Source organism: Panthera onca, chromosome D2 (assembly GCF_046562875.1).
Source record: "Panthera onca isolate mPanOnc1 chromosome D2, mPanOnc1 haplotype 2, whole genome shotgun sequence".
Taxonomy (NCBI): Eukaryota; Metazoa; Chordata; class Mammalia; order Carnivora; family Felidae; genus Panthera; species Panthera onca.
Window position 1 is genome coordinate 20,585,429 of NC_138349.1, and position 27,938 is coordinate 20,613,366.

At 46.8% G+C, this 27,938-nt stretch overlaps 1 protein-coding gene across 5 annotated transcripts in view; it reads left to right on the plus strand.

Annotated features, from left to right (window-relative positions):
• XPNPEP1 (X-prolyl aminopeptidase 1) overlaps positions 1 to 27,938 on the plus strand; it is a 58,679-nt gene that overhangs the window by 24,919 nt on the left and 5,822 nt on the right. For all 5 annotated transcript variants that reach the window (XM_060641546.3, XM_060641549.3, XM_060641547.3 and 2 more), the window contains 15 exons: positions 4,722 to 4,785; positions 6,185 to 6,289; positions 8,675 to 8,767; positions 9,106 to 9,249; positions 10,976 to 11,071; positions 14,328 to 14,409; positions 15,925 to 16,135; positions 17,933 to 18,022; positions 18,537 to 18,587; positions 20,133 to 20,191; positions 20,321 to 20,398; positions 22,305 to 22,376; positions 24,589 to 24,649; positions 26,136 to 26,205; positions 27,091 to 27,264. In XM_060641546.3, the coding sequence (XP_060497529.3) occupies positions 4,722 to 4,785; positions 6,185 to 6,289; positions 8,675 to 8,767; positions 9,106 to 9,249; positions 10,976 to 11,071; positions 14,328 to 14,409; positions 15,925 to 16,135; positions 17,933 to 18,022; positions 18,537 to 18,587; positions 20,133 to 20,191; positions 20,321 to 20,398; positions 22,305 to 22,376; positions 24,589 to 24,649; positions 26,136 to 26,205; positions 27,091 to 27,264 (1,450 nt within the window). The remainder of the gene's footprint in view (positions 1 to 4,721; positions 4,786 to 6,184; positions 6,290 to 8,674; positions 8,768 to 9,105; positions 9,250 to 10,975; positions 11,072 to 14,327; positions 14,410 to 15,924; positions 16,136 to 17,932; positions 18,023 to 18,536; positions 18,588 to 20,132; positions 20,192 to 20,320; positions 20,399 to 22,304; positions 22,377 to 24,588; positions 24,650 to 26,135; positions 26,206 to 27,090; positions 27,265 to 27,938) is intronic.

Consider the following 27,938-nt stretch of genomic DNA (forward strand, 5'->3'; position numbering starts at 1 on the left):
AATCTTGAATTCTGTCCTTTGTGTACTTTCCAAAACACAAATACACACACCCACGCACTGTTCCGTGCTAGAGAGAAAATGCACCCCAAATGCGTAATTACACGGGGACCTGGCACTCCAGGGGTCTGGTCCTCACTGTCCTCTGCAACTCTGAGGGGTTCTTTCTCTGTAAATCCAGAATAAGGGTTGCAGTATCATGAGTTTGGGCCCAGGGAGACTTTTGAGGTGAGGAATTGTCCATTCTTTCTGGTAATCTGGATGCTTTCATGTACCATCTAAGTCAAACATTGGGATTTGTTGGCGCCATTGGCCCCACGTCAGGAGAATCATTGGTTGGGGCCAGAGCTGTGCCAGCTCTGCCTTTAAGAAATCCAAATTCTTTATCCTTCCCATCTGTAAGGCTTTATATTCTGTTCCTGGGGGTAGTTTAATCGAAGGGTCATGTTCTGTCAGAGGTGACTGTGCCAACTTGAGTTTTTGGCTATTTTTATGGTTCTTCCTTCTGGAAGACTTGAATCAGATTTTCCTAAACTCTGTCCTACTCCCCTTCTTCCTGGAGTTGGCTTCCTGTTTTGTATTTCTTAAACAGACTCTCTCCTAGGGTGGAGCAGTGATTTTTATCACAGAGTGATTTTATCCACTGTATTAATTAGAGTAATGCTAGCTATGGTAACAGATCTCAACGTTTCAGTGGCCGGGTACTGTGGAACCTTAACGCTTGTTTATGTAGCAGTCTGGAATGGGTGTTCTTGGTTGGTGGCTGACTTTCTTCCACTAGTAAGAGAGCGATTCGGAGCTCCAGGCTCTTTCCATCCTCTGATGCCACCATTCCGGCTGGTGGAAGGGGGAGGAGTGTGGAGAGGGCACACCCAGTTTTTACTCTCCTGACCCAGACATCACCTCGACCCCACATTCCATTTATGAGAACTACTCACGTGAGCCCACTTAGATGCAAGGGGGCATGGGAAATGAAGTCCTAGATGGAAATACAGTTGTTGGCAATATAGTAGGGGTTTAGTAAATGTAGCTGCTAGTATCTGTTATCACCCAAGGCAGGGCATGGACAAATGTCAGTGTGGATGCTTCTGTAAAATTCTGATGTGGGAGGTCTCTGAGTGGAGTGGGTCAGAAAACTTTGTGGAAGAGGGCATATTTGAGCTGGATTTTGAGAGATGGCTAAGGCTTTTTTTTTTTTTTTCTTCTTCTTCTTTTCTGGTTTACAGATGTGCCTTATTTGGCTGTGTATTATTTACATTGTTTGAATTAGATGTCAACACTTAAAAGTTGGGTGATCTCTCATGAACACATATATTTAGCCTCTCCTGAATTACTGAGGGTTGGCAACATGTGGCCTGCATTCCGGCATAACAGAATTCAGAGCTGAGAAGAGCTGCTCTCTCTGGAAGAGTCACTTCCTTGTCCTGCTTTACTTGTTTAGTTTACTTGCCTGTACCCTAACACATTTAATGAGTTTGAAACCCCAGTTAATGATCCCTCCGTCTTGATAATGTATTAGTTTCCTGCTGCCGCTGTAACAAATTACCACAAACTTAGTGTCTTACAATAATACAAATCTATTATCTTTCAGTTCTGGAGGTCTGGAGTCTACAGTGGGTCAGTAGGGCTATGTTTTTTTTCTGGAGGCTCCAGAGGAAGATCTTATTTCCTTGCCTTTTCCAGTTTCTAGAGGCTATCTGCATTTCTTGGGTTGTGTCCCTTCTTACATCTTCAAAGAGATGGCTAAGGTTTTAACTAGGTTGAAGGACAAAGGTTCATGTTTCCTTCTGCTTGTTCATTTATTCAGCACATGTTGGTTAAGGACCTACTGTGTGTTACCTATACCATGATAGGTTACCTATACCTATACCATGATAGGGACAGGGACAGTGATGAACAAAGACAAATACCCCCATCTCATGCAACTTGTATTTTGGGGCAAGATAATACCGTAATGGTATAAAAAAAGCTCAAGAAGAGAAGCATCTAGAAAAACGTGGTATACAGAGAGGTAAAGGCCAGGTGGCCACTTTGGATAGTCCAGGCAAGCCCCTCTGCGGAGGTGACATCTGATCTGCAGTGTAATGGTGAGAAGGAGCTGGCCATGCCACGATCAGAAAGGGACTTTGATAGGCACAAGGAAAAGCATGTGCAAAGGCCCTGAAGTAGGAATGAGCTTTGGAAGTACAAAATACAGAAAGCAGGCGATGTGGCTTGAACATCTCGGGTGGCTGGGAGAGTGGAGGGGAGTTCTGAGAGGACAGCAGCGTCCGATCAAGCAGTGCATTGGGGATGGGCTGCGGTTTGGGTTCTATCCTAAGTATGACGGGAAGCTATGGTGAGTTTTGAGCAGGGTGCTAACATGGTGCATACAGACATTTTGGAAGGCTCACTCTGTGTGTGTGAAGAATGGATTGTAGGGTTCGTGGTCCACGGGGAGATGGTGGAGGCTTGGATTGAATGCTGGTCTCAGGTGGAGAGAAATGGTGGTTTTGGAGAGAAAGCTGATAGCTGTGCTTCCTTGTGCCTTTTCCCCCGTATGCTAAGGCTTTGGCTTGTTTTAGACCTTTTGCTGTTCTCTGGGGAGAGTGTTCTTGGGTTTTGCCAGCTTCATTGCTGGGGGAAGAGTGGGAGGCCCAGGCCCAGTGCTTGTCTGGCCTCTCTGCCTAGCCTGTTGGTGTGGAGGTGACAGCTTTGGTCAGTGACGGCTTTCTGGCATGTTGACTACTTAGGTCATGTCTAGACATTTTTGCCCAGACCTCATCTTGATCCCAAACCAAACATGTCCACCTGCCGTTAATTCCACCTCCTTTTGGAGAAACCTGCCTCCTGCCTTTGCCAATGGGCAGCTGCTTTGAGAGGCCCTGTCCCTCCTCTCGGGCTTGCCCCAGTAGGGGTGGGACATTCCTTGAGAGCTGATCCCTGAGTGGAGACTAGCCGGGCCGAGATGAGCAATACCTTCTCTGCCAGCCCTTTGCTGGCAATCTCGCTGTGTGTCACAGGTGGATGAGCCTCAAGCAGGGGACCCTCCTCATCCATCAGGAGCATCTCCTGTGTCTTCTCCATTGTGTACTGTGATTTTTAGTATAAGAGTTATTTTTGTTTACTTAGTTTTCCCGGCCTCTTGGATGCTTTTTCAGCATTTAGGAAGAAACTGATACTATCTGTTCCATTGCATATATGCAGCACTCTCAGGTTTCTGGTGAGTTTTCTGTTTTAAACATTAACTTACTGTTCCTCACAGCAATCCTAGGAGAAGGGTGGGAACTCCTCCCTACCCTCCGTTTTTGCTTTACTTCCCTTTAGTTTTGCACCCAGTGATTGCTGGGTTTATAATCAAATGAGAAGTCTCCAGTTCATAAATGCTGCTGGCGGCCGTTTCCTTCTGCATTCTTCGTGCTGCCTGTTAAGTGTTCCTCTATGGCTTGGGGATAAAACATGCGCCTGGTGTTGCTTTCAGCGGTGTGAAGGGACCTGTTTTAGAAATGAACAACTGAGCCTGAGAGACACAGTGAGACTTGTTGCAGAGAGCTGGGCCTGCTGGAGGCCAGGTGTGACCTAGACCTGTCACGGCTCTCTGCACTGGCCCTCCGGCATCTCCGTGGGTAGTGTGCCTGTGCCTGGTTTGAGGCTGTGACTGCAGCTGCCCTGGTGAAAGGGGCAGGAGCAGAACATCGACGGCTTCTCACCCCTTCATCGTGTTGACCTAAAAACGCCTTGGTCCGGCAGCCCCGTTCTCCATCCTCAGCATTCTGAGCCCTGCCGGGTCCTTTAGCTCGGGAGAAACCTGCTAATGGTACAAGGAGCAGCAGCTGTGGAGGTGCGTGTGCCAGATCCGGGCCGTGCTGTTGGCCTGTGAGTGGGCAAGCTGCTTAGAGAGTCTGTCTTCACACTTCGCTATGTCCTGGAGAGGGAGAATGTGTCCCGTGGGAGCAGCATGGCCTGGCGCTTCAGAGCCCAAGTTCAAATCCTGCCTCTGCTACTTGCGTGACCTTGGGGAGATTCCTTCGTTCTCTGTGTGTCATGCATGGGCTGTCACCAGAAGTGGCATGCCACGGCCCTGTGCCCTCTGCACAGGAATGAGAACCTTCTGTGTTCCGCAGTCTCTAACCCCTTCCGCTTAGAGGCAGGGGGATGGGCAAGACCTGGTTTGGGACATGACGTTTTCTTTTGCTGAAGCCTCCTGGATATGAGGAAGCATTTCCATTTATTCCCCAACAGGAAGGGACGGGGTCTGCGTGGGAGCGATTGGGGCTGCTACCTTGGAGAAGAACACACACTTCAGGAAGTTCAGAAACAAGCCAATGCCAAAGAGATCTAAGTGAGAGAACTATTGGCGCCTAAAACAGAAATTCAGCCTTTCTTTTCAGAAAAATAACAGATGCCTAAATGCCAGTGGCAAGGAAGGGAGAAGGCTACTGGTTTGTTTTTCAAGATCTCAGTGAGGAAAGAGCAGTTTTGATCTGTTTCATCCTGACTCTGTTTGTTCTGCAGAAGAAGAAATGGAGGCTGGCAGGAGCAGCTCTTTTAGCCCTTAATTAATTGGGGTCTTCTGGATGGTGCGCTAATTTTTTTCATGTTCAGCTTGACTTTTCAGCTAGACTGTTCCTCGAAGGTCCGCCAGCCTTCGTGTCCCTGCGGGGCCTCGCACATAGCTGAGCACATGGAGCGCAGTTGGCCCGTGACTGGTTGAGGTCCAGTCCGCCCTCCCTTTTGTTTTCCAGAGCGAGTACATTGCTCCGTGTGACTGTCGGCGGGCCTTCGTCTCTGGATTTGATGGCTCTGCGGGTGAGTTGCTAACTTCTCTGTCTGTTCTTTCTGTACTCTTGTTCACTTCCCAAAAATGACGGGGCCAGGCTTCAGCCTGTGATAGGACCCAAAAGAGAATGCAAGCCGGACACTCGCCCTTGAACCTCTGCAGAAAGGTGTGAATTCCCAGCATCCCCCAGTTCCCTGAGGTCAGCCTTTAGTGGCCCTTTTCTCTACGCTTTTGCTATTAAAGTTTTATTGTATTTATTTATTTATTTGCTATTACAGTTTTAAATAATTTTCGTTTAAAAAAGGTTTTTGAACTTTTCATTGAAAATAATATACGTACAGAAAACTGTATTAATTAAACTGAAGATACCTGTGTCAACGGCACTCTGTAAGTAATGGTCACTAACTGTACCCCAGAACCCTCACCTTAGCTTGCTGGTCCTGTGTAATTCTCCAAGTGCTTGCTTGGCTTCTGGGTAATTTCACTTTCAGTGTAAATAATAAAGGTGGGGACACCTGGGTGGCTCAGTCAGTTAAGTGTCCGACTTCGGCTCAGGTCATTATCTCACGGTTCATGGGTTTGTGCCCCGTGTCAGGCTTTGTGCTGACAGCTCAGAGCCTGGAGCCTGCTTGGGATTCTGTGTCTGCCTCTCTCTCTGGCCCTCCCCCACTTAGGCTCTCTCTCCCTCTCAAAAATAAATAAACATTAAAAAACTTAAATAATAAAGGTGAACATTGAGCTACATTGGTGCCCTGCCCTAACTTTTCCAAAACTGCCCTGTCCTTGAGTTTTAGGGTGATTTTTCCCCCTTCAGACTCCCATCATTAGGCTAGTTAGACTTGGCAAGAACCACTTCCTTTTGTGTATGTGCTTGTGTTGGCTGGCCCCTTAGGATTGCTTTTGGCTGGCACCTCTGCTGAAAGCCTTGAGTTCTGCCAGGCCTGTAGGAACTGAGGGCAGGTAGGGGTGGGAGATGTCAACCCCTGCTGGTGACCAGTGAGTCACCGTGAATATGTAGAGTCCAGTGGGTTTCTCAGAAAAGGTGAGACCATTCCTCTGGAGTAGAGCAGATCACTGTGCTGGAATCGTTTTCACCTCCGTGTTGTTGATTATGAGGCCATTTTGACCATAGGTGCACAGTCCTCTGTTCCGTTGGCCTTGACTCGAGCTGTGCAAATGGGGTACTGTGCAGGGACCAGGCCTCAGGCAGCCTTCAGAGCTTGGCCCACAGCTTGTTCTCAGTGGCTTTGTGTTCTTTTGCCTGGAGCTTTCTCTGGAGTCAAAGGCCCATCTGCGCCGCTGGAGTGAGGGGTGGTGGGAGGCTGGGCCCCAGGGCTCACTGTGCTTGCCTGCCTTCCACCACCGTGTGCAGCTTCTGCGTGGTTGTCAGAAACGTTTCTCTTTTGTTTGTTTACTCCCCTGCTGCAGGCACAGCCATCATTACGGAAGAGCATGCGGCCATGTGGACCGACGGACGTTACTTTCTCCAGGCTGCCAAGCAGATGGACAGCAACTGGACGCTCATGAAGATGGGTGTGTAGAGACATGGCCAGCCCAACTTCAGTTGGCCAGCTTTGGGAAGGGACCCTAGGGTTTTATGAGGTCATGGACCCTTTTGAGGGTATCTTAGTCAGCTTTGGCTGCCATAACAAAATACCAGAGACGAGGTGGCCTAAACAGCACAAGTTTGTTTTCTCAGTTCCGAAGGCTGGAAGTCTAAGATCAGGGTGTCAGTATAGTCAGGTTCTGGTGTCAGCCCTCCTCCTGATTTGCAGACGGCTGCCTTCTCACTGTGTCCTCACACGGCAGAGAGATAGATCTCTTTTCTTCTTTTTAAAGGGCCACCAATCCTATCAGATTAGAATTCCACCTTTTTGACTTCATTTAATCTTAATTACCTCCTAAAATCCTTCTGTCCAGATACAGTCACATTGAGGTTGGGGCTTCAACATGTGAATTTGGGGGACACCATCCATGTCATGGCACCAGAAAACCCTCTTTCTCTCACATTTACATGCACATACACACACACAAGCATGCATTCGGGGCTGTGGGGCTGTTATAAATGAACAGGCTAGTGACCTTTAAACTTTCTGATCGCATGCCTCCGTTAATGGCTCATGCACCCTCAACATATATGTATACTTGTTTATGTGTTTAGATATACGTGCTGCTGTCCATCTCATTTCAAATGTGAACAAAAATTAATTTCTTTGTTTTTTAGAAAAAATGAATACAAATAGACCTCCTAAAATTTTCTGTTTGCACCCTGGTGGATCAGTCAGTGTACCCCTGGGGTATGGGCATCTCTCCTTGGAGCCCACATCTCCAGCTGTCAGGTCTGTTAGCACTTTGCGGGGGGCACAGTGTCAGAAGAGCAAATTCTGCTCATTCCTTCAAGTAGGTATTTGGTTTCCCCGGGGAATGAATCTTCCTTCTTTCCAAGTCTGTCTCTAGTTTGCCGGAGCCCCTCTTTCCTCAGGCATTTCTCCTGCATAGGGAAATTCTGGTGGGTTTGGTTGGGGAGTGATTCATCCCTGGGGTTTTGCCAGATATCTGTCTGCTAGGAAATAGCATGACTTCATCCTATAAAAGTCATACGAGGGGCATTAAAAGAAACTTCGTTAGTAAGTGGCTTTTTAGTGGTTTGGGAAAAAAATAGCCAAGAATCAAATAGCAAAATAACAGCTTAGTGCCAGCTTTTAGGCAGTTTTTGGAATTGAAGTTCGTGAGCTCATTTCTTTATAAATCTTTGAACTTCCCCTCTGTGGTTATGTGGTTATCAGCAGTCCGTAGGGAAAATAGTGAAGATAAGTACTGGTTTAGAATATATGAACTTTCACTCTAAATATACATGTATTTCACCAAGCTGTTAAGTTTTTAGTAAAAATCTCATCAGTTAAGAAGCACGCATCCAAACATAGAAGGTATTGGCTTGGATTAAAGAAAAACTGGAATATCAAAAATAACTTCAGTTCCTTTCTTGGAGCTTGTTTGGTGTCCTATGACGAATCGCTCGGAAGAAATGGGAAGGGCTGTTTGCTCTTGGGAGTTGGAAAGCCAGGGAGCCATTGTAAAGATGATGGTGACGGGTACCTGTGTGTTCCTGTCTTAATCTTTGGAAAGATTTCTTTGCTGCAAAGGCTTGTGTTCAGCCCTCCAGTCAGGCCTGGTTGAGGGGCAGGAGCCTTCTCTCTGCCACCCTGCCTTCCAGTGAGGGGAGAGTACCATGGCGTGTGTTTCTCTTACCTGGTGTGGGATGTGAGGGAGGCCCCCAGCTCCCAGCCTTCACCAGTCACCACCCAAGTGCTCTTCAAGTGACCACTGGTGGTAAAGTGACTGATGGCGGAGAAGATGTTGTTTGCAGTGACACGTGTACCTATGTTGCAGTGATTCCCCGGGTGCTGTTTTGACCAGGAGTCGAATGAAAATCTTGCCTTTTCTTTTTGTTGTCTTCTTATTTTATCGTATGCTTCCGTCTTAATAGACCTGGGTGTTAAGGGGCACCTGGGTGACTCAGTTAAGCGTCTGAGTCTTGATTTCGGCTCAGGTCCCGATTTTGCGGTTCATGAGATCGAGCCCCGCATTGGGCTCTGCGCCAACAGCACAGACCCTGCTTGGGACTCTCGCTCTCCCTGTCTGCCCCTCCCCCCGCTTGTGCATTCCCTCCTCTCTCTCTCTCTCTCTCTCTTTCTCAAAAAAAAAAAAAAAGAAAAAGAAAAACACACCATCTTATACTTCTTGCAGCCTTCCAGGATTAAGGGAAGTTCAGATTTTTTCACGTGCCACCCATCTACCTTAGAGAAGGTGCTTAATAAAGGCCCTGTTATCATGATGTTGGTGAATTGCTTCCTTCTGGGTAGGACCGTGAGCTTGGTTCCACTGGGAATTGTTTCTTCTCTGTTCTTCCCTCTGTAGGTCTGAAGGACACACCCACTCAGGAAGACTGGCTGGTGAGTGTACTTCCTGAAGGATCCAGGGTTGGTGTGGACCCACTGATCATTCCTACTGGTGAGTGAGCTGGGGTCCTTCCAGCTTGGGTGAGGAAGTGGGTTCTAGATGCCTCTCCATTGTCCTTCTTTGTTTGTGGGACGTGGATCCTCTGGGGGCTCGGCGTGACTTGACGTCATGGTAAAGATCAAGGTGAGGAGAGGAGTTCTGGCAGAGAGGCAGGGGAAGGCGGTTGGTGGTGAAGATCACCTCTTTGCTGTTCTGCGTCCTACGCACCCAGCGCTAGGCCACGGGAGGATCGCCTTTCAGAAGGCGCTGGCTCTCAAGGCTCTGCTGCCTGCCTTGGCCGAGATGGCGTTCAGTTCATGCATGGCTGGGCCACGTGTATTTCTCCCCAGATTACTGGAAGAAGATGGCCAAGGTTCTGAGAAGTGCAGGCCACCACCTCATTCCTGTCAAAGAGAACCTTGTGGACAAAATCTGGACAGACCGTCCTGAGCGCCCGTGCAAGCCCCTCCTCACCCTGGGCCTCGATTACACAGGTCAGAACTGTGCTGCATGCAGCAGGGCCCCCAGCCATCGTCCCTTCCACCTGTCACCTTTGTCTTCATCGCTGTCCTGAATCAGAGTTGAGCTTGAGCTCACGGGAGGATTCTGCCCCATGCTGGCACTGGCACTGGTGGGGTATTTCATGAAGGCAGGAGCTTTATTTGTTTCCAGGGTTGGCACCTACTTACCACCTACTTTGCATAATTTATTCTTGCCCTGCTCTTCTGGGCAGACCTTTGGCTGCTGCTAAGATGGCTTTTTTTACTACGCTGTTGCTCGCTGCCTCTCATGTGTCTGATATTGGAAACAGGGCTGAGGGGTTTCTAGCTTCCATTTCCTTTTCTTTTGCCCACGTTTGTAGATTTACTTCCTCAGGCCCCCCACCCCCCACCCCATCTCGTACCTTCTGCTTTAGCGGCTTGGGGGCATGGGTTTCTTAGGCCTGTATGATAGTGGTCGGTGTGGAGCAAGTTCTGCGAACCATTTGTGGGAGCTGAAAGTGTGGATTTATGAGTGAGGGATACACAGAGAGGCCAGGGAGGTGGGGCTGAAGGGGAGGGAGTCGTGTGGTAGAAACAGCAGAGTAGAGGTGGATGGGGGATGTCTGGAATGTAGGCAGATTGCCCAGAGGGGTCCTGGGAAGAAAGCATTACAGCCCAGACTCTTGCCAAGTTTTAAACAGCATTCCCGAGCTGATCTTCAAAGCGTTGTTGGTTGTGGGGGCAGCCCCCAGCTTGCTCTCCTTGTGATGCCCTCACTGGAGGGTAGCTCAGATTCAGGGGGATAGGTCCAGGGAGTGGCCCAGGGTCAGCTAGACATTTTCCATTCGCATGTTTTGAGTTTTTTAGAAGCTGAATCAGAGGCGCTGACCTATTACTTGTAGGAGAGGGGAGAGCAGACGTTGGGGGTAAGATTTGTGTTCAACAAACACGAGTACCTACTATGTGCAGGACACTGTGCCAGGTGCTGGGTGAATAAGACAGAGGGTCGTCCTGTTCCCAGGTGGCTGTAACCGGAGTTGAAAGTACCGTTTCGTGGTGGGGATGGTGGTGGTCGTGGTGGTGATGGGGTGAGCTTCCCCAGGGCTACCATTCCATCTGGAGAGCCACAGGGAGGCCCTGGCTATGACAGGGCAAGTGTGATTTAGAAGTAGTGGTCCCAGTGAGTCAGATTGCAGGGAGTACCTAGGTCTTAGCACCAAAGGGCGAGTCTCTCGGCTCCAAGAATGTAAAGTGGGTGGTATTCCCCCGGCCTGTAAGACTGGGTGAGTTTTCCCTCCTGGGCAGTATGTTCTCGTAGCTCCCTGTGCCTCTGCTGTTGTGCCAGTTCTTACACGGAAGTGTAACTGTTGCTGGTTTAATTATTTGCCTTCCCATCTAGGTTGTAAGCCCCCTGAGGGCAGGGACTGGGTATAACTCAGAGCTGTAGCCACGGTGACCAGCACAGTGCCTGGCAGATACCTATGCCTGGGAAGTCTAGGTGCTTCATAGACATTTGTTGGATGAACAAATGTATTAATTTTGTCGGTGAGGCAGTCAGGGCTCTTGAAAGTCAACAGGTTTGGACAGAGGCTTAAATCCAGGCCTCCTGTTTGCTCAACCAACATGCTCCCTATAACAGGTGGTGCTGGCTCAGAATGTTTGGGATGGGTTCTTTCAGTTGGCTCCCGTGGGTCCCTGGAACCAGGGCCAGAGCCGCAAGCACGTTTGTTTCTTGCAGGCATCTCCTGGAAGGACAAGGTTGCAGACCTTCGGTTGAAAATGGCCGAGAGGAACGTCGTGTGGTTTGTGGTCACTGCCCTGGATGAGATTGCGTGTGAGTGCTCTGGCTTTACTGTTTGGGCATGTTACCCGGTCTCTCCCTTGGTTCTCTGGGAATCTGTGTGTTCATGCAGATCAGCTTTCTGAGTGGCCAGGGAATAAACAAAAGACTTAAGTCATCAATGGGTATATGATGCACCAAGTAGGATGGAGAAAGAATTATAGAGATGGGAGAGGGGAATGTAGCTTTGCCCAAAGTGTTTTTACAGCCAGGGGCTGATGTTAAATCTATGGTGGATGTCCACCTCTGACCAGTCTCTTCAGGACTGGGACACCTCTGAGGAAGGACATTCCTTCCTAACACTTAATGTCTGTGAGTATTTGTGTGTCTGTCAATATTCATGTCTCTTTATAGCTGTAGAAGTGGCACCATAGGAGATTATTTTTTTCTCTATACTTTTTCTTTAGGCCCCTGTGTTCTTCACAGTGAGAATGTTCTAGAAATATTTCTCTTTTAAAAAAATTTTTGTTTTTATTTACTTATTTAGAAAGAGAGAGAGAGAGAGAGCAAGCAAGGGAAGGGCAGAGAGAGAGGGATAGAATCCCAAGCAGGCTCCACACTGTCAGCGCACAGCCTGATATGGGGCTTGAACTCATGAACCATGAGAACATGACCTGAGCCAAGATCAAGAGTTGGAAGCTTATGGGGTACCTGGGTGGCTCAGTTGGTTAAGTGTTGACTTTAGCTCAGGTCATGACCCTGTGGTTTGTGAGTTCGAGCCCCATGTCGGGCTCTGTGCTGACAGCTCGGAGCCTGGAGACTGCTTCAGATTGTGTGTCTCTCTCTGCCCCTCCCCTACTCGTGTTCTGTTTCTCTCTGTCTCTGTCTCTCTCAAAAATAAATAAACATAAAAAAAATACAAATAAATTAAAAGAGTTGGGGGGCGCCTGGGTGGCTCAGTCGGTTAAGCGGCCGACTTCGGCTCAGGTCACGATCTCGCGGTCCGTGAGTTCGAGCCCCGCGTCGGGCTCTGGGCTGATGGCTCGGAGCCTGGAGCCTGCTTCCGATTCTGTGTCTCCCACTCTCTCTGACCCTCCCCCGTTCATGCTCTGTCTCTCTCTGTCTCAAAAATAAATAAACGTTAAAAAAAAAAAATTTTAAAAGAGTTGGATACTTAATTGACTGAGCCACCCAGGCGCCCCATGTTCTAGAAATATTTGTACCTCAGAAAACTCAGGAACTATAAATATTTTTCACCAGCTTTTTTGATACAATAGCAGTTTCTGAATCTTTAGACCTTAAACAACCTGCATGCAATTGTTTAGTACCTGTCATCCTCTAGAACCTGAAGGAATCTTGGTGAATCTTCCTGTTCTGTCTTCCTTTTCTGACTGGGTTTGACCCAGGGTGACTGAGAAGAGGCACTACCTCATTTTTTAATTTTCTCATTAGAGAAAGAGACCCTACTACACAGTGTCCTATGTCTCCAGTCCCCAGCCCCAAAACTTTGTCAGATTATCAGTGATACTTGACATGTATCAGTGACTTATATCCTTAATTAATTAATAACCTTGACATCAGGGAAAATAACATATATAAAGTTAATTTCTCCCTTTGATTTTAAGAAAACACATTCCCATTGTGGAAAACCTGGAAAATGTAGAGGAAGTAAAAAGAAAAAGAAAAAAAAGCACCTATAATTTTGTTACCCAGAGATCATCACTGTTAATATTTGGTGCATATATAATTTTGAAGCTTGATTTTTTTCCAAAGTATCAGCATACTTTAAGCATATATAATTGTAACTTAAGTAAATATAAATATCCCATCATATGGTTGGTTATACCATAATTTACTTTACCCATTCCCTTAAGGATGACCTTAGGTTATTTTTGATTTTCTCACGATTTTATTATGATGCCGCCATCAAAATCTTAGTGCATCAAAATCTGTGTCTTGGTTTCTGATGATTTTCTTCTATTTCTGGTTGCTTTCAGGGGTGGTATTATGGGTTAGAGGGTGTGCACGTGGTAGGCCTTTGGACCCATCTTGCCATTTACCTGCTAGAATTGTTTACAGTGGATAGGAATATGCCTGTCTTGCCACACCCTTCCCAGTCCCAAGTACTGGCATTTTTATTTTTTAAAATTTTATCAAAAAAATTTTTGTAATGTTTGTTTATTTTTTGAGAGAGAGAGAGAGACAGAGACAGAGAGAGAGAGAGACATAGTGTGAGCAGCAAAGGGGCAGAGAGGTAGAGGGGGACAGAGGATCTGAAGCAGGCTCTGTGCTGACAGCAGAGAGCCCGAAGCAGGGCTCGAACTCAGAAACCCTGAGATCATGACCTGAGCCGAAGTCAGACAGACACTTAACCGACTGAATCACCCAGGTGCCCTGGTACTGTCATTTTTAAACTGCTTGTCTGATAGGTAAAGCTTCATTGCTTTGTTGTGAGAAGCCATTATTTTAAAATAGACGTAGAGCTTTTCTCACTAGGAGTTTTTAAAATACTGTATTCTTCAGGAGAGCAAGCATTAGACATCTGGAAGCTTTGAGACCCTAGCTATTCTCTCTGCTGGCCACTTTAGTTTCTTAAACATACAATGATCTCCCCAGACTTTAAACATACAGTGATCTGCCCCAAACTCCTTCAAACATACAGTGATCTCCCCAAACACCTTTAACACTGGCTGTAGGTGGGGCCTCCACTCCAGTTCGGTATCATAGCTGACCCTTGGGTGGGCTCCGATACGGGTTTCATTCTTGGGCTTAAAGGCCACCACCACTCACTCCCTGCTTTTGTTCCTCTGCTGGGAAGCCCCGCCTCCTCGGGGCTCCTTGACTCTTAGCCGGAGGGCCTTGTTGGGCTCCCTCACCATCCTGGGTGGGTCTCAGTCTTTCTACCCGAGGACGTTGTTTGCTTCAGAAGGGAGAGAGTGCTTGGCTCCTTTCCCTTTACTTGGGAATGCCAGTTTGCTGCAGCAAGGCCAGGTCTGGCAGGTCACCACCAGGGGGACAATTTCAACTCTTTGGAGGGTAATCCTCCTGTTTTTTGACTAACTTCCATTCTGTTCCCGGGACAGCAATATGGTAGCATAAGAAACAGTTTTGGTGCCATCATTTGGCGGGCATGAGCGACTGCAGCTCCAAGTGGAACCAGGAAGTGAGGTTTCCGGCTTTTCTGAGAGATGCCACGGAATCCTTCCATGGAAGCCTGCCATGGATGTTGAAGCGTTTCCCTCCCCCTACAGGCTCTCTCTTGTAGTCTCAAGTCAGGCAAGTGACGGGGCTTTTATTTTTTTTTTTTAAGGGCTGTTCAATCTCCGAGGATCAGATGTGGAGCACAATCCGGTGTTTTTCTCCTATGCAATCATAGGATTGGAGACGATCATGTGAGTGTTGGGCCACACTGGAAGGTCCTTCCTTCCTCACAGCTCCTCAGATTCCCCGTCTCCCTTGCTGGTCGACCCCATCACTACCTGACGTCCTGCTGATGCACTGCTTTTCTTCTGCTTTCTCCCTTTCCCGCTCCTCTTTCCTTTCCCTTCTTGTCTTCCTTAACAGCAGGTATTTCTTTTACATCCTGCCTCTCTCTTAATCTCCCAAATATCTTGAAATCTATGAAAGTCTCTCCAGTACTAGAAGATAGGAAAAAAACCAAACAAACTAGGCAGGACATCAGAACAAAACCAGAATGAAGCTATTTCACAAAATTCCTGCTGCAAAGTCTTGGTCAGGCCACACACTTGATTCTAAATTTTGTAGCAGCCAGTTGCAAAGGGATGTACAGGCTCAGTTATACAGTCTTGGGTCCATAGTTCAAATAAACCCAGGCATCTGGAAGGTCAGAAATGACACCGGAAGCCCACGCCCCCCCCCCCTCCCCCCGTCAAACTTTATGCATTAAAGCATTGCTTGTGGCCTTCCTGCAGTTGTTCTTTTATTTGGATGGCTCTTTATTCAGATAACATTTATTAAGTTGATAGGGTCTCTATTGGGTGCTAGGGTGAATGAGACAGGGTGCTGGGCTGGAGCTGGGGGATGAATGTCTCTTCAGGGGCTTCAGGGCATGTAAGTGGGCACTGACTTGTCAGTGGGATGCGTATGGATGTTACAGGAGGGGCCTGACCTAAACTTGGGCATCAGAGGAGACTCTTGGGGAAAATAATATCGAAGCAGAGATCGAGGGCGCATGTGCGTTGGCTAGGTGAGCGGGGAGTGAGGAGAATGGTGGTCTAAGCAGAGGGCATGACATTTTCAGTGGCTCTGGGCAGGAGAGAGCACGCTGCCTGAGGAGGGCCTGGAGTGGTTCAGTGTGGTGGGAACATAGAGTGTGAGGCTGGAAGGTGAGCAGGGGCCACCTAAAGGAAGGCCGGTGAGCGGTGTCCAGGAGCTCGGACCTTTATCCTGAGGACACTGGGGAGCTATTGAACGACTTTTTCACAGGGAACCACATGATACTTTTTCACAGGGAACCACATGAATACTGTGGCTGGGAAAACTGTGCTGGCTGGAGCAAGACTGGATGCAGAGACCAGTTAGGAGGCTCTGGTGCTAATCCAGCAGAGAGATGGGGGCAGCCTGAACCTGGCTGGTGACTAGGCAAGGCCACGGCCAAAGCTGGACAGATTTGATCAGGATTTACACTATAGGCCCAAAGATCTTAGTGGCGGGAAGGGACAGTGTCCACGTCCCGGCTGGGGGAATGGAGTGGATGGTGATAACATACATGGGGATAGGGACACAGTTTGGGGAGCAGGATTTGAGAAGGGAATGGGGAGGAAGGGGAACTGCTTGGTTTCGGTTGCTAGAAGGTGGAGCCTGTTGTGTATGTGTGGGTGTGTACTTCTCCCCCCTCACTCACGTGTCCTCCTTTTTCTGTCACCTCACCCCTGGCCCCTCTGCAGGCTCTTCATTGATGGTGACCGCATAGATGCCCCCAGTGTGAAGGAGCATCTGCTTTTTGACTTGGGCCTAGAAGCCGAATACAGAATCCAGGTGCTTCCCTACAAGTCCATCCTGGGCGAGCTCAAGGCTCTGTGTGCCAATCTCTCCCCAAGGGAGAAGGTGTGGGTCAGCGACAAGGCCAGCTACGCCGTAAGCGAGACCATCCCCAAGGTTGGTAGCCCTGCTGAGGCCCATCCAAAGTCGGCCACATTCCAGCTGCCAGCCCCTTCCCAGTTCTGGCATCATGCAGCTTTGTCTTTGAAACAGAGGTTGTTTTGGAAGATCTCGGGGACTGATTGTCAGATCAGAGATGTCCTCTCCCTAGATGAGCCCTTTGGGCTAGAGCCATGTTGAGAGTCTGAGGGCCCTTAGGACTCATTGAGTCCTGTGTTGTCCAGAGTGTGGCATGAGAGATGATTTTAGGTGGTATATACTAATACTTAGGTTTATTTAAATATTCTCTGTTTTAAAAGCAATTCAGCATATACTAGAAAAAATATTTCTAGTATTTGAGACCATGATGATATAAAAATTGTTTCTTAAGACAGAATTTAACAAACTAAGTTGATTTGAAGATGGTCTAAAGAGGGGCGCCTCCTGGGTAGCTCAGTCGGTTGAGTGTCCAACTTTGGCTCAGGTCATGATCTCGCCGTTCGTGAGTTTGAGCCCCATGACAGCTCAGAGCCTGGAGCCTGCTTCAGATTCTGTGTCTCCCTCTTTCTCTGCCCCTCCTCTGCTTGTGCTTTGTCTCTCTCTCGAAAAATAAATAAACATTTAAAAAAATATTTTTTAAATAAAGATGGTCTAAAGAAAAGAAGTAAAGGTCTAGAGGGCTGGCAGCCGGTGTAAGAGCTGTGTAGGTGGTAGGAGAACTCTGGGAAACACTACTCTGCGTGTGCTCCTCCCTCACCACGTTTTACAGCTAAGGAGACGAGGCCCAGAGAGGCTTGGGAAGTTGGGGACTTGTTGAAAGTCAAATGATAGTGATACCCTTAACCTTTACTCAGCCCCTGTTGGGTTATTCTAAGCAGTGAACACCTGTCCTCTCATTTTAACTAGGGCCCAGGGCATGACTGGAATCCAAGCCACCTTGGATTGTAGCCTTTTCGAACATCCTGTCTGGAGCCTCTGGCTGCCAAGTGCCCTTTAGCAAGCCCAGGGGTCTCCTCTCTTCTCCATCCTGGAAAGAGCCCAGGCCTGGCCCACTGAGACCTGGCTTGCCAGTACGCCCTGCCACTCTCACACTGTGTGACACTCATCTGCTCAGAGATTTGTTTCCTTGACCTAAGTTAGGGGATCATGCCTGCCTTCTCTGTTTCATGAGGGCTATGCACGTAGGAGTGAGGGGATAAGAAGCCTAGAAGGAATGAAAGCCTTTCAACAAGCTCTGTGCGAGTGCAAGGTGATCCTAAACCCCCCTCCCGGAGTGCAGGGCTGGCCTCTGACTCGTTCTCATTGGGAAGGGTCTTCCCCAGCCCTTTACGATCAGATCGTGAACAGTAGGTGATTTGTGATCCCTGAGCAAGATGGGAAGGAGCAGGAGCCCTCCCTCAGTCGTGTGTGTCCCCAGTGGGAAAAAGCCTCCTTTGTGCTTTTTCAAGAAAGGGGTTATTTCAGTCAAGCTTTGATCTGTTAATGGACTCTGACCATGACCATGGAAGCTTGAAAAGCAGTGTCTTCCTGATGGCTGGCAGCCAGCAGTGCCAGAGAGCTGAAGATGTGGGGGACAGAAGAAAAATAATCTTGTTTGATGTACTTTACCTTTTGGAAGTGTTCGAGCCCCTCTTGTCATGCTCAGAGTCATCAACCAAAAGGGGCAGGACTTCGATCCCCAGGCACAGCTCCATGGGTCCTGAATGGGAGCTCTTCACATGACCTGTCTTGATGTGCTGGGTGAAGAGGTGATTGCCTTGGTCTTGGGTGAGTGGAGCCAGACTCAGTTTCTCATACTATGCCTTTTGCCCCTAGGATCATCGATGCTGTATGCCTTACACCCCCATCTGCATCGCCAAAGCTGTGAAGAATTCTGCCGAATCAGAAGGCATGAGGCGAGCTCACGTGAGTAAAGCAGCCCGTGCAAAGGGGGTGTGTATGGTGGTTGGAAGGCCCAGTCCCTCATCTGCTGTGTGGCTTTGAGCCTGGCACAAGGCCGGAAATTTTTTGAGCCTTCCAGCGTTAGTGAGAAAATGAAGTAGAATACTCAGTGGGCTAGATCTTTATAAAGTACAATGTATAACACAAAAAAGGCGACGACGATGATGATGATGATGATGGAGAAGAAGAAGAATAAGAAAGTGATGCCTCTTAAAAGGCCCAAGGTATGTTTCAAGGCCAGTGGTGGGTCTAGAAAGATTTGAGGCCCACAGATGGCATTTGCCAGTGGCTTGTCTTTCCTGCCTCTGGAGGGCAGGAGTGAATCCACTGAGGGATGTGCCTTTGCTCTCGGCAGGCCCTTCCCTGGTTGTGCCTGATGGGTCCGGCTTTCTCAGAACCACGTTAGGGCTGGGCATTGAATTTGCCCAGCTGATTTTCAGTAATAACTTAAAAAAAATTGTCTCTATTCTTTGCACAGATTAAAGATGCTGTTGCCCTCTGTGAACTCTTTAACTGGCTGGAGAAAGAGGTTGGTTCTTCGTCTTGTTTTAACACATGGATGTAGATTATTCAGAAGTTCTCAACATGTGATTCAAACCGTGGCACCTCCATGCTCTGGTGACCACGAGGTGTAAGGTCTTGATCTAATTTTAGTCCTTACTTTTGGTAGTTCTTTCTGGAAATTTGGTGTGTGTGTATTTAGAAGTTTTTTTAATTGTAGAAAATAGTAACACAGATGAAGACAGAATTTCCTTCACAGAGAGGATCCTTTTTGGGTCAAGGCATTGTCTTATAACTGAGTGGAATTTCATTATGAGGAAAAATGACTCACAATAATATTCTAGGCAAGCTGATGATATTAAGAGAAAAAGATCTTTGTATACTTCAATTTAAGACTTAAAACTTTTTATTTGATAGTAAATTGACTCTTGGCCATTAGTTTGTTGCCCTTTCATTCCTTATGGTTGACAGCAGGAGGATTTCTTTGTGTCATTACTAAACGATCACATGTTCCCTTTAAATATTATATAAACAATTCTTTAAAAGTAGCTTAAACTGGAAGAAGGGTATCACCCTGTGTGTAACTATTTTATTCTCTCTGGCTATTTTCCTTCTGCGTAAATAAGTTTTACACATCTCTCAGTGTATATGTACGATTTTGTATTTTATTTTATTCCGTTAGCACCACGGCGTGAGCATTTTCCATGTGCTTTGAGGCCTTAAAAAAAGGATCCAAATCGTAAAAGCATTGTGAGGTGACAGATGGTAGCTACACTTGTGGCGAGCATAGCATAAATAGAGATGACGAATCACTGTGTTGTGCACCTGAAACTAACATAACACTGTGTGTCAACTATACTCGAATAAAAAAGAAGGATCCAAGCAGAGAGGTTGCGTTTAGTGGTTAGACCAATTTGCCATTGCTCCTATTTTCAGGTGTTTAGATCCTTTTTAATTTTCTTGCCGTTATTAATCACCCTGTAATAATATCTTTCATTTATCTTCTTTACGTATTTAGGATGACTTTCGCAAGACAATATCCTAGCAGGAGATGGTTTTGAATTTTTCAACTTAGATGGATTAAGTTTGGGGAGGTTTTAGGGTATAACACTGGGGCAGAGAGTTAAGTGAAAAATTGAAAGGATAGAAACCCTTCTACTTTAATTTTTTTTTTAATATTTTATTTATTTTTGAGATAGAGACAGAACACAAGTGGGGAGAGGCAGAGAGAGGGTGAGACACAGAATCTGAAGCAGGCTTCAGGCTGCTGTCAGCACAGACCCCGACATGGGGTTTGAACTCACAAACCGTGAGATCATGACCTGAGCTGAAGTTGGATGTTTAACTGACTGAGCCACCAAGGTGCCCCTAAACCCTTCTACTTTAGATTGCTTTGGTAAGAGTCTTAGAAGGTTCCCTCCTTGTTGAAGACGAGACCTCAGCTGTGTCCCATAGGTTGGACAGCCGGGACATGGGAATTGAGGAAAAAATAAGCTTTTAATGCATCCCTTTTAACATGTAATAAACACGTGAATTTATCACTCCTGATGACTTATGAGCAACTTCCTTGTAGGTGCCCAAAGGTGGTGTGTCGGAGATCTCAGCTGCCGACAAGGCTGAGGAATTTCGCAGGTACGGATCCGTGTGCGCAGGAACCTTGTGGTCATTTCTTTGGCAACTTAAATGAGGCTGAGAGGGCCCTGATTGCTGGCACAATAAGATTCTGGAAGCCGCTGTGCTCTCTGTGTCTTTCTGTTCCAGACAACAGGCTGACTTTGTGGACCTGAGCTTCCCAACGATTTCCAGTACGGGACCCAATGGCGCCATCATTCACTACGCGTAAGGCATGCGGAGGAGCACGGTGCCTGGCTTTGCTGCTGCTTCTGCACAGGAGCCTGAGCAGGGGAGAGACATTATTTTACCAGAGGCCCCAGTGCCCACCCCCATGTTGTCTGTTGAGACTGTTCTTATATGGGAAATAAGGTCTTGTTTTCTCTCAATCTCCCACTCTCTGCCTTTTGGGAGCCTCCACTTAGGCTCAGGTGTATGGCACTGACATTCTTCACGATGTAGTCAAATGGGTTGTCCCCATTTCCTTTCTGTGTCTACAGAAGCTGTATTCATAGCTCTTGATCATGGTGATCGGTGTTTGTCTTTCTTGATAATGGCAGCCATCTTGATGCAGGAGTCCAGACATCTTTGTGAGCTCCATCACTCCATACCAAAAAACTTATCATGAGGTTGTTGAGCATACTATTATGGTTAGGGAGATAATCAGCACCCTTTCTTCCCTCCTTGTGGGCTTGGCACCCAGCCTACGAGGCATTTTAGCAGATGACCTATAAGAGCCTGTGGACTCACAGAGCTGAGCATTCCCTGCACTGTGAGATGGGAGGGGCACTGATAAGTTTAGGGCTGATCTGTCTGTGGAGATGGTGGGAAATGGAACTTGGCTTGATTATCGGGCTTCAGCTTTCAGAATTGCCCAGTTGAATGTATTTGCCTTGTGTCGGGCATTCTGAGTTCTTTGCTCCATGTCTGAGGTACACAGTCTGGGGGAAGATCACTTGGTCTGTCTCACTGGGCTGTACTTGGGCAGAGATTCACCCCCACCCCCTTTTAATAGTTGCTTTTAGAGCTTTTAGTCTTGGGGCAGATTTTGAAGCTGTGTGGGAGACAGTCACAGCTGTGATTGTGCAGCTCTCTCATATTAATGCTTCTGTTCCAAAATTAAAATATCAAAAGGACTCCAGTTTTTGTCTTATGTTTAATTCAGGTGATGAATTTCTTGGCTGGATACTATCCTAGAATTTTACATGTAATTAACACATTAAAAAGAACTCCGATCAAATGGGGGAGAAGCCTGCTTCTACTTTGGCATGTTTTCACAATGGGCTGCTGGAAGCCTGTTGAGAAGCAGGACGTTGCTTCCATGTCTGGTTGTCTTTTTCAGTCGTTCGGCCCAAGTAGCCACTGATGCCCGTAGTGCTGGAGAGGGGGTGGTGCCTGGAAATGAAGGAGTCCTTCTCTCAGCGGCAGGGCAGAGACTTGCAGTGCTCTTATTCGTTGTAGCATTTCCCAGTGCAGTGACACTGTCTGGAAGTGGCCTGGGGAAATCAGATCACTTTTTAAAAGTGCTTCGTGTTCATTTGGAAAAAGTGCTTTCGTGTAAGAACATTGTGATCTACTTCACTTCCCAGTAAAAATCCCTTTAGTTTTCCTCCCAAATTGAGGAATTTACCTCCTGCCTGTCTGGTGGCCTAGGAAGCAAGTGGGGAGGCTCCTGACGGGGTCAGGACTGAGGGAGTCACATGGAGGCTGAGGCCGGGGCCTGGGACCCCCACACCCAGAGACAAGTGACTCCTGGCTGCTATATTGCCAGTTCTGAGGACTCTAGCTTGGTCCTGCTGCATCTAATGATTATTATTTTTGTAACTTTTACAATTATTTCACGAACATCTTTTTTGTTCCAAGCACACATGGAGCTAGATATAAAGAGATACGTTGTTCTTCCTTCTCTTGATCTCTTTATCCAGTTGGGGAGATAGGTCGACTGGGTCTTTGACTAGTTCTAGAAGATTAAATTATTTGGAATAATTAATTAGTTGGTAACTTTTAATTTTGATATAATTTCAGACTTAACCTAAGTTGTAAGAATAGTATAAGGAACTCTTATTTGTCCCCCTCCCAGATTCAGGAAGTGTTTACATTTGTGGACTAATTATTTTTTAATTAACTTTCTTAGGCCAGTCCCTGAGACGAATAGGACCTTGTCGCTAGATGAGGTGTACCTGATTGACTCGGGAGCTCAATACAAGTAAGTAAACTAGGGCTGCCGTAGAACTTGACGATGTTGGGTCAAAGCAGTTGAATAGGGGGCAAGCCAGGCTCCAGCTGAGAGCACTCAGCTGAGACTCTCACTCTGCACCTGCTGCTAATGGACTCGTTCTCGTGTCTTGTCCTTTTTTTCCACCCGTGGTTGAAAGAGCCCAGTGGTGACTCTTCCCACAAAAGACTGTTTGATAGGAATGTTTAGTTCTTGGCCGAGTGTTGTTAAATACTAAATAAATAACTGAAAGCAAGCTTTCAAAACCACTGGAAAGGCTTCTGCTCTAGCTCATAAACTGCCTGCTAGCTCTCTGGACTTGTAGTGGCCTCAGGGCTTGGGAGGTAAGGGATTAATTTGGAATGAATGAATGAGAAACTAGGTTGCCCCTGAATTTCTGAATTTTCGTCTTCACATCTTGCTCCTTTTCACACTCATCCTCTAGAAAGTTTCTCAGAGGAGAACCCAAGAGTTCGTTGGGTCTCGATGTGGAAGCCATGAGAGGGAGCTGGAACAGGTGTTGTCTGCATGAAGAGGGCACGAGCAAGGCCTTTTAAATGCTCCTTTCCCACTGCAGTTGGGACCATGGCTGAGGGGGAGCCTGATCTTTAAGTGAGCTCCGCCCCGTGCATGGAAACCACAGCCTAGCCTTGGGACACATGGGTTGGTATTCATGATAACAGCCTGGAACTGAGGGTGTTGAGATTATTTGGCTACTGGTGTAAATTTTGGTTCACTTCTAAATTTTAGCAGGATTCTAGAAGTTATCCTTTCTGTGTCACAGGTATGGATTAGTGTGTTCTAAGAGATACCTTTGGGTATTTTTAGGGTTCAGTCCTTTGTTGTCCTGATGGGAGGAATTGGAGGTTGGCTCTCTTTTCTTTTTCATGTTTATTTTTGAGAAAGAGAGAGAGGAGCATAAATGGGGGAGGGGCCGAGACAAAGGGGGGATGGAGGATCCTAGACAGGCTCTGTGCTGACAGCAGAGAGCCAGATGCGGGCTCAAACTCACAAACTGTGAGCCAAAGTTGGACGTTTAACTGACTGAGCCACCCAGGCGCCCCGGCCCTCTTTTGATAGAAGCAGGCTCCTGTTTACTTTGTCCTCTTCCCCCTCGTTTATGACCCCAGTGACAGCGTCTCCCATGAAACAGTCCTCGCATTGTGCGTGTCAGGGCCTGACGAGTTTAGTCTCAGTACATGAGGCCATTCTTGCATTCCTACTTTGTCTCATTTAGTTTTTTTAAGCGACTTTATTGAGATATACTTCACATACCATACAGTTTACTCACGTTAAGTATACAATCAATGGTTTTTAGTATATTCACAGAATTGTGCAACCATCACCACCAGCAATTTTGAAACATTTTCATCACCCTTAGAAAGAAACCCCATTCCCATTAGCAGTCACTTCCCATTTTCTCCTACCTAGGAAACCATTACTATACTTTCTCTCTACGGGTTTGCCTATTCTGGGCATTTCCTATAAATGGAATTATATATAATGCATGGCTTTTCTCTGTCTGGCTTCTGTCTTCAAGGTTCATTCGTGACCTAGTGTGTGTCAGTACTTTATTCCTTGTAATTACTAAGTAATATTCATTGTATAGATACCACATTTTGTTTATCCATTGATAGCCATTCAAGTTGTTTCTACCTTTTGGGTTTTATGAATAATGCTACTATGAACGTTTGTATACAGGTTTTCTTATTTTATTTTAATTTATTTTTTAATTTACATCCAAGTTAGTTAGCATATAGTGCTGTAAGGATTTCAGGTGTAGATTCCAGTGATTCATCCCCTACGTGTAACACCCAGTGCTCATCCTAACAAGTGTCCTCCCTAATGCCCCTTACCCATTTAGCCCATCCCCCCACCTACAACCCCTCCAGCAACCTTCAGTTTGTTCTCTGTATTTAAGAGTCTCTTATGTTTTGTCTCCCTCCTTGTGATTTTTGCTTCCCTTCCCTTATGTTCATCTGTATACAGGTTTTTAGATTTTCACTTCTCTTGGGCATTTACCTAGGAGTGGAATTGCTGGGTCATGTGGTAACTCCATATTTATAACCTTTTAAGGAGCTGAAGATTACTTTCCAAAGTGGCTGCACTATTTTACGTGGCCACCAGCAGTGGCCTCACCTACCCCATATTTGAGCAAAAGCTTATTTGGAGTGAAAACTAATTTGTCCTTTCTTCTGGAAAGGGACGGAACCACAGATGTGACACGGACCATGCATTTTGGGACCCCTACGGCCTATGAGAAGGTAAGGTAGAGCAGAAAACTTGAGAGGGCCTCTCTGCTTTCGTAAGAGCATTGCTTTTATGAAAAGGAATTGTGTAACTAAGTAAAATTTGTATGTGGGATAGTAAAATAGCTCATTACTGTGGAGTCAGGCTTATCTGCTTTATGATGTCCATTTAATTAATTACTGGAGACATTTTAAAAGCATTCTGTCTGCTAAGGTCAAGGAACTCAGATTCAAGTTTAACAGCGTCAGTAGTATTCTCTTGAGTCAGGAAATCTCTAGGGATAGGAATGGGGTAGTGAAATGTACGTTTTTTACAAACAGCATCTAGATTTGGTTCTGAAAGCCACCCCCTTCTTTTTTCAAGTTCAGCATTTCCATTTATAGGCTTAGCTGTAGGAACCCTCTGAAATGATATACACTGCTCAGTTTTGGGTCTGTCTGGCCTGGAAAGGAGGAGATAGCAGTGAGGTAGAGAGATGTGCACCAGGAGTCTAGAGTCTGCACTTGAGGTCTTCTCTGCTGTTTACTGGCTCTGTGACCCTGAGTAAAGCACACAGACACATCCGCAGAAATGGGGATAAGAGTACCTGCCTCCAGGGCTGGTTGTAAAGGTTCCATGAACCTTGCAAGTTCCCGGATCAGTCACTACCTAGTGAATGTTGGTTGATTCTCAGTGAATCTTTTTCTGGGAACTTCTGCAGGAAGTTTATCCAAGGAAGAGAGTTTTAGGCAGTGCAGCAGAGCAAGCTTCATACTTCAGGTCCTGTGGCTCATCTATTTGTAGGCATGAGCACCTCAGAGGAGTTTGACCTTGGGTCCATAGACCTTTGGTGTGACTCTTTTTGTTCTGGAGAAAGAATTCCAGACCAGACTGAAGAGTATGGGTTTAGTCCTAACTCTGCACCTTACCAGCAAACCGCTAACCTTCCCAGCAGCAATTTCTTCATCCAGGCAGTTAGGGATAACCCCTGAGTATAACATTGGTCAGGGCACAGAGGCCGAAGCAGGACCGCCTGGCTTCAAGGCCAGATGCTGCTGCTTATGAAGTGAGCCACCCAGCATGCTGGTTAATCTCTCTGTCAAGTGAGGATGACCACAGCATCTCCATCATGAAGTGTGGGATTAAATGATCAGTGTTTACTATCATGCCTGGCACAGAGGAGTCGCTCGGGAAATGTTAGCTGGCTTCACCAGTACCTTCTCCTACTTTCCCAGTCTTTCTCGTGCTCAGAGGATATTGGAATGTTCATTACCAGGGAAGGATCTGTGGGATCATGTCTCTGACAGTTCTCTTTTACTCAATTTAATTTCAAGATTTTCTGGAAAATTGGTCCTATGACCAAGCTTTTTTTCCACCAGATTTCTTTTTCTTTTCACTCTGATTTTCTCTGTGGTATTGCTAAAAGCCTTCAGAAGCAAGGTTTTCTGAACTGCTGGAAAACTACAGGACTAACACCTCTGTCCCGGTTCTGCAACACGCCCCCTGGGTTTTCTTTGGCAGGAATGCTTCACATATGTCCTCAAGGGCCACATAGCTGTGAGCGCAGCCGTTTTTCCAACTGGAACCAAAGGTAGGTGTTTCCTTCTGTCATATGACAGGCTGGTTCTTGTTCAGACACCAAACGTGTCTAAATGTGAGTGGAAGAACATGTCCTTTCTTGTCGTGTCAGCCCCAGTCCCTTCAGGCCCGTCCAGGGCAGGTGGGTGTGCCGCAGGAAGTGAGTCTCCTGGACCCGCTGACTGAGCTCAGAGGGTCTCCCAGGGAGCAGGCTGAGGTTTGGGCTTGATGTCGGCTGTATACCTCTCTCCTGACCACTTCAGGTGTCGGATGACACATAAAGGTGGCTCCCAGGAGAGTGCAGCCGGGCGTGAAGGCCTCAGGGCCCAAGCGGAAGTTGGTGCAGCCTCCTTCTGCCCTGCAGTGCTGGGCCAGGGCCTCCTGGTTGGGATCCTTGTCGGGATTTATTTTACTGGGAACCTGACTTCAGATATATACCAGTTTGCTTGAGGACTGATGGATGGGGCACTGGACAGGGAGTTGACAACACCTGGACCTTGAATCTTAGATGGAGCCTGCACTCATCTCCCTGGGCATCCCTTTTATTGCAGTCTGGTTTTAATCCTGAAACCTCCGGGTCCCAGAACTGGGAAGGGAATGTCCCTATCGCCAACACCCTTAGCTGCTGCCGGCGGCCGTCCCCTTGCTGGCTTCGTGGACAAACAATCCTCTGGCTTCAGACTGAGCTCTGATTGGCTGGGGAGCGGCCCTCCTCGGGAGCTCTGATTGTTAGCTCTTCCTTATGCCAGGTTGAAATCAGAACCCTCCAGTAACTTTTACACGCTGGTTTCTGTTTCACCTTCTAGAGCCAAACATAATAAATCTAATCTCTAAAGTGCTTTGCAAATTGAAAAAGTACTGGACAAATATCATCAAGTGGTTCTTATGTGTCTTTCAGGACACCTTCTTGACTCGTTTGCCCGCTCAGCTTTATGGGATTCTGGCCTGGATTACTTGCACGGAACAGGACACGGTGTTGGGTCTTTCCTGAATGTTCATGAGGGTCCTTGTGGCATCAGTTATAAAACGTTCTCTGATGAGCCGTTGGAAGCAGGCATGATCGTCACTGACGGTATGTGTCCCTCTCACCCAGTGCATGTGTGGATCTCTGAGCCTGTTTGAACACTCTCTGTTGTTTCTTATACTTAATTATTTTAAAGTAAATTAGATATACTTTCCCCCTCTTGTCTCCTTGAATTAAGAACAACTTTTTATGATTATAAAAGTGACACGTGTTCATTTTAGAAAAAGTGAGATGGGGAGCACCTGGGTGGCTCAGTCGGTTAAGCATCTGACTTCAGCTCAGGTCATGATCTCGTGGTTCGTGAGTTCAAGCCCTGCGTCAGGCTCTGTGCTGACAGCTTGGAGCCTGGAGCCTGCTTTGGATTCTGTGTTTCCTTCTCTCTCTGCCCCTCCCCTGCTCACACTCTGTCTCTCTCTCTCTCTCTCTCTCTCTCTCAAAAATAAATAAACGTTAAAAAAAAAAATTAGAAAAAGTGAGACAGTAGAACAGCATATGGAAGAAAATGAAAATCACTTGTAATCCAGCCATCCATAGGAAATGCTATTTAATATTTTGATGTATTAGCTTTTGGTCTTTCATATGTGTATATATCTTTTTTCTAATCATTCAGATTATACTGGACATAGTGTTTGTATTCTGCTTTCTTAATGTACTTCCTTTCCCCACGTCATTAACAGATCTCTGTGAATATATTGTAATGCGTGCATCATTATGGCTTATGA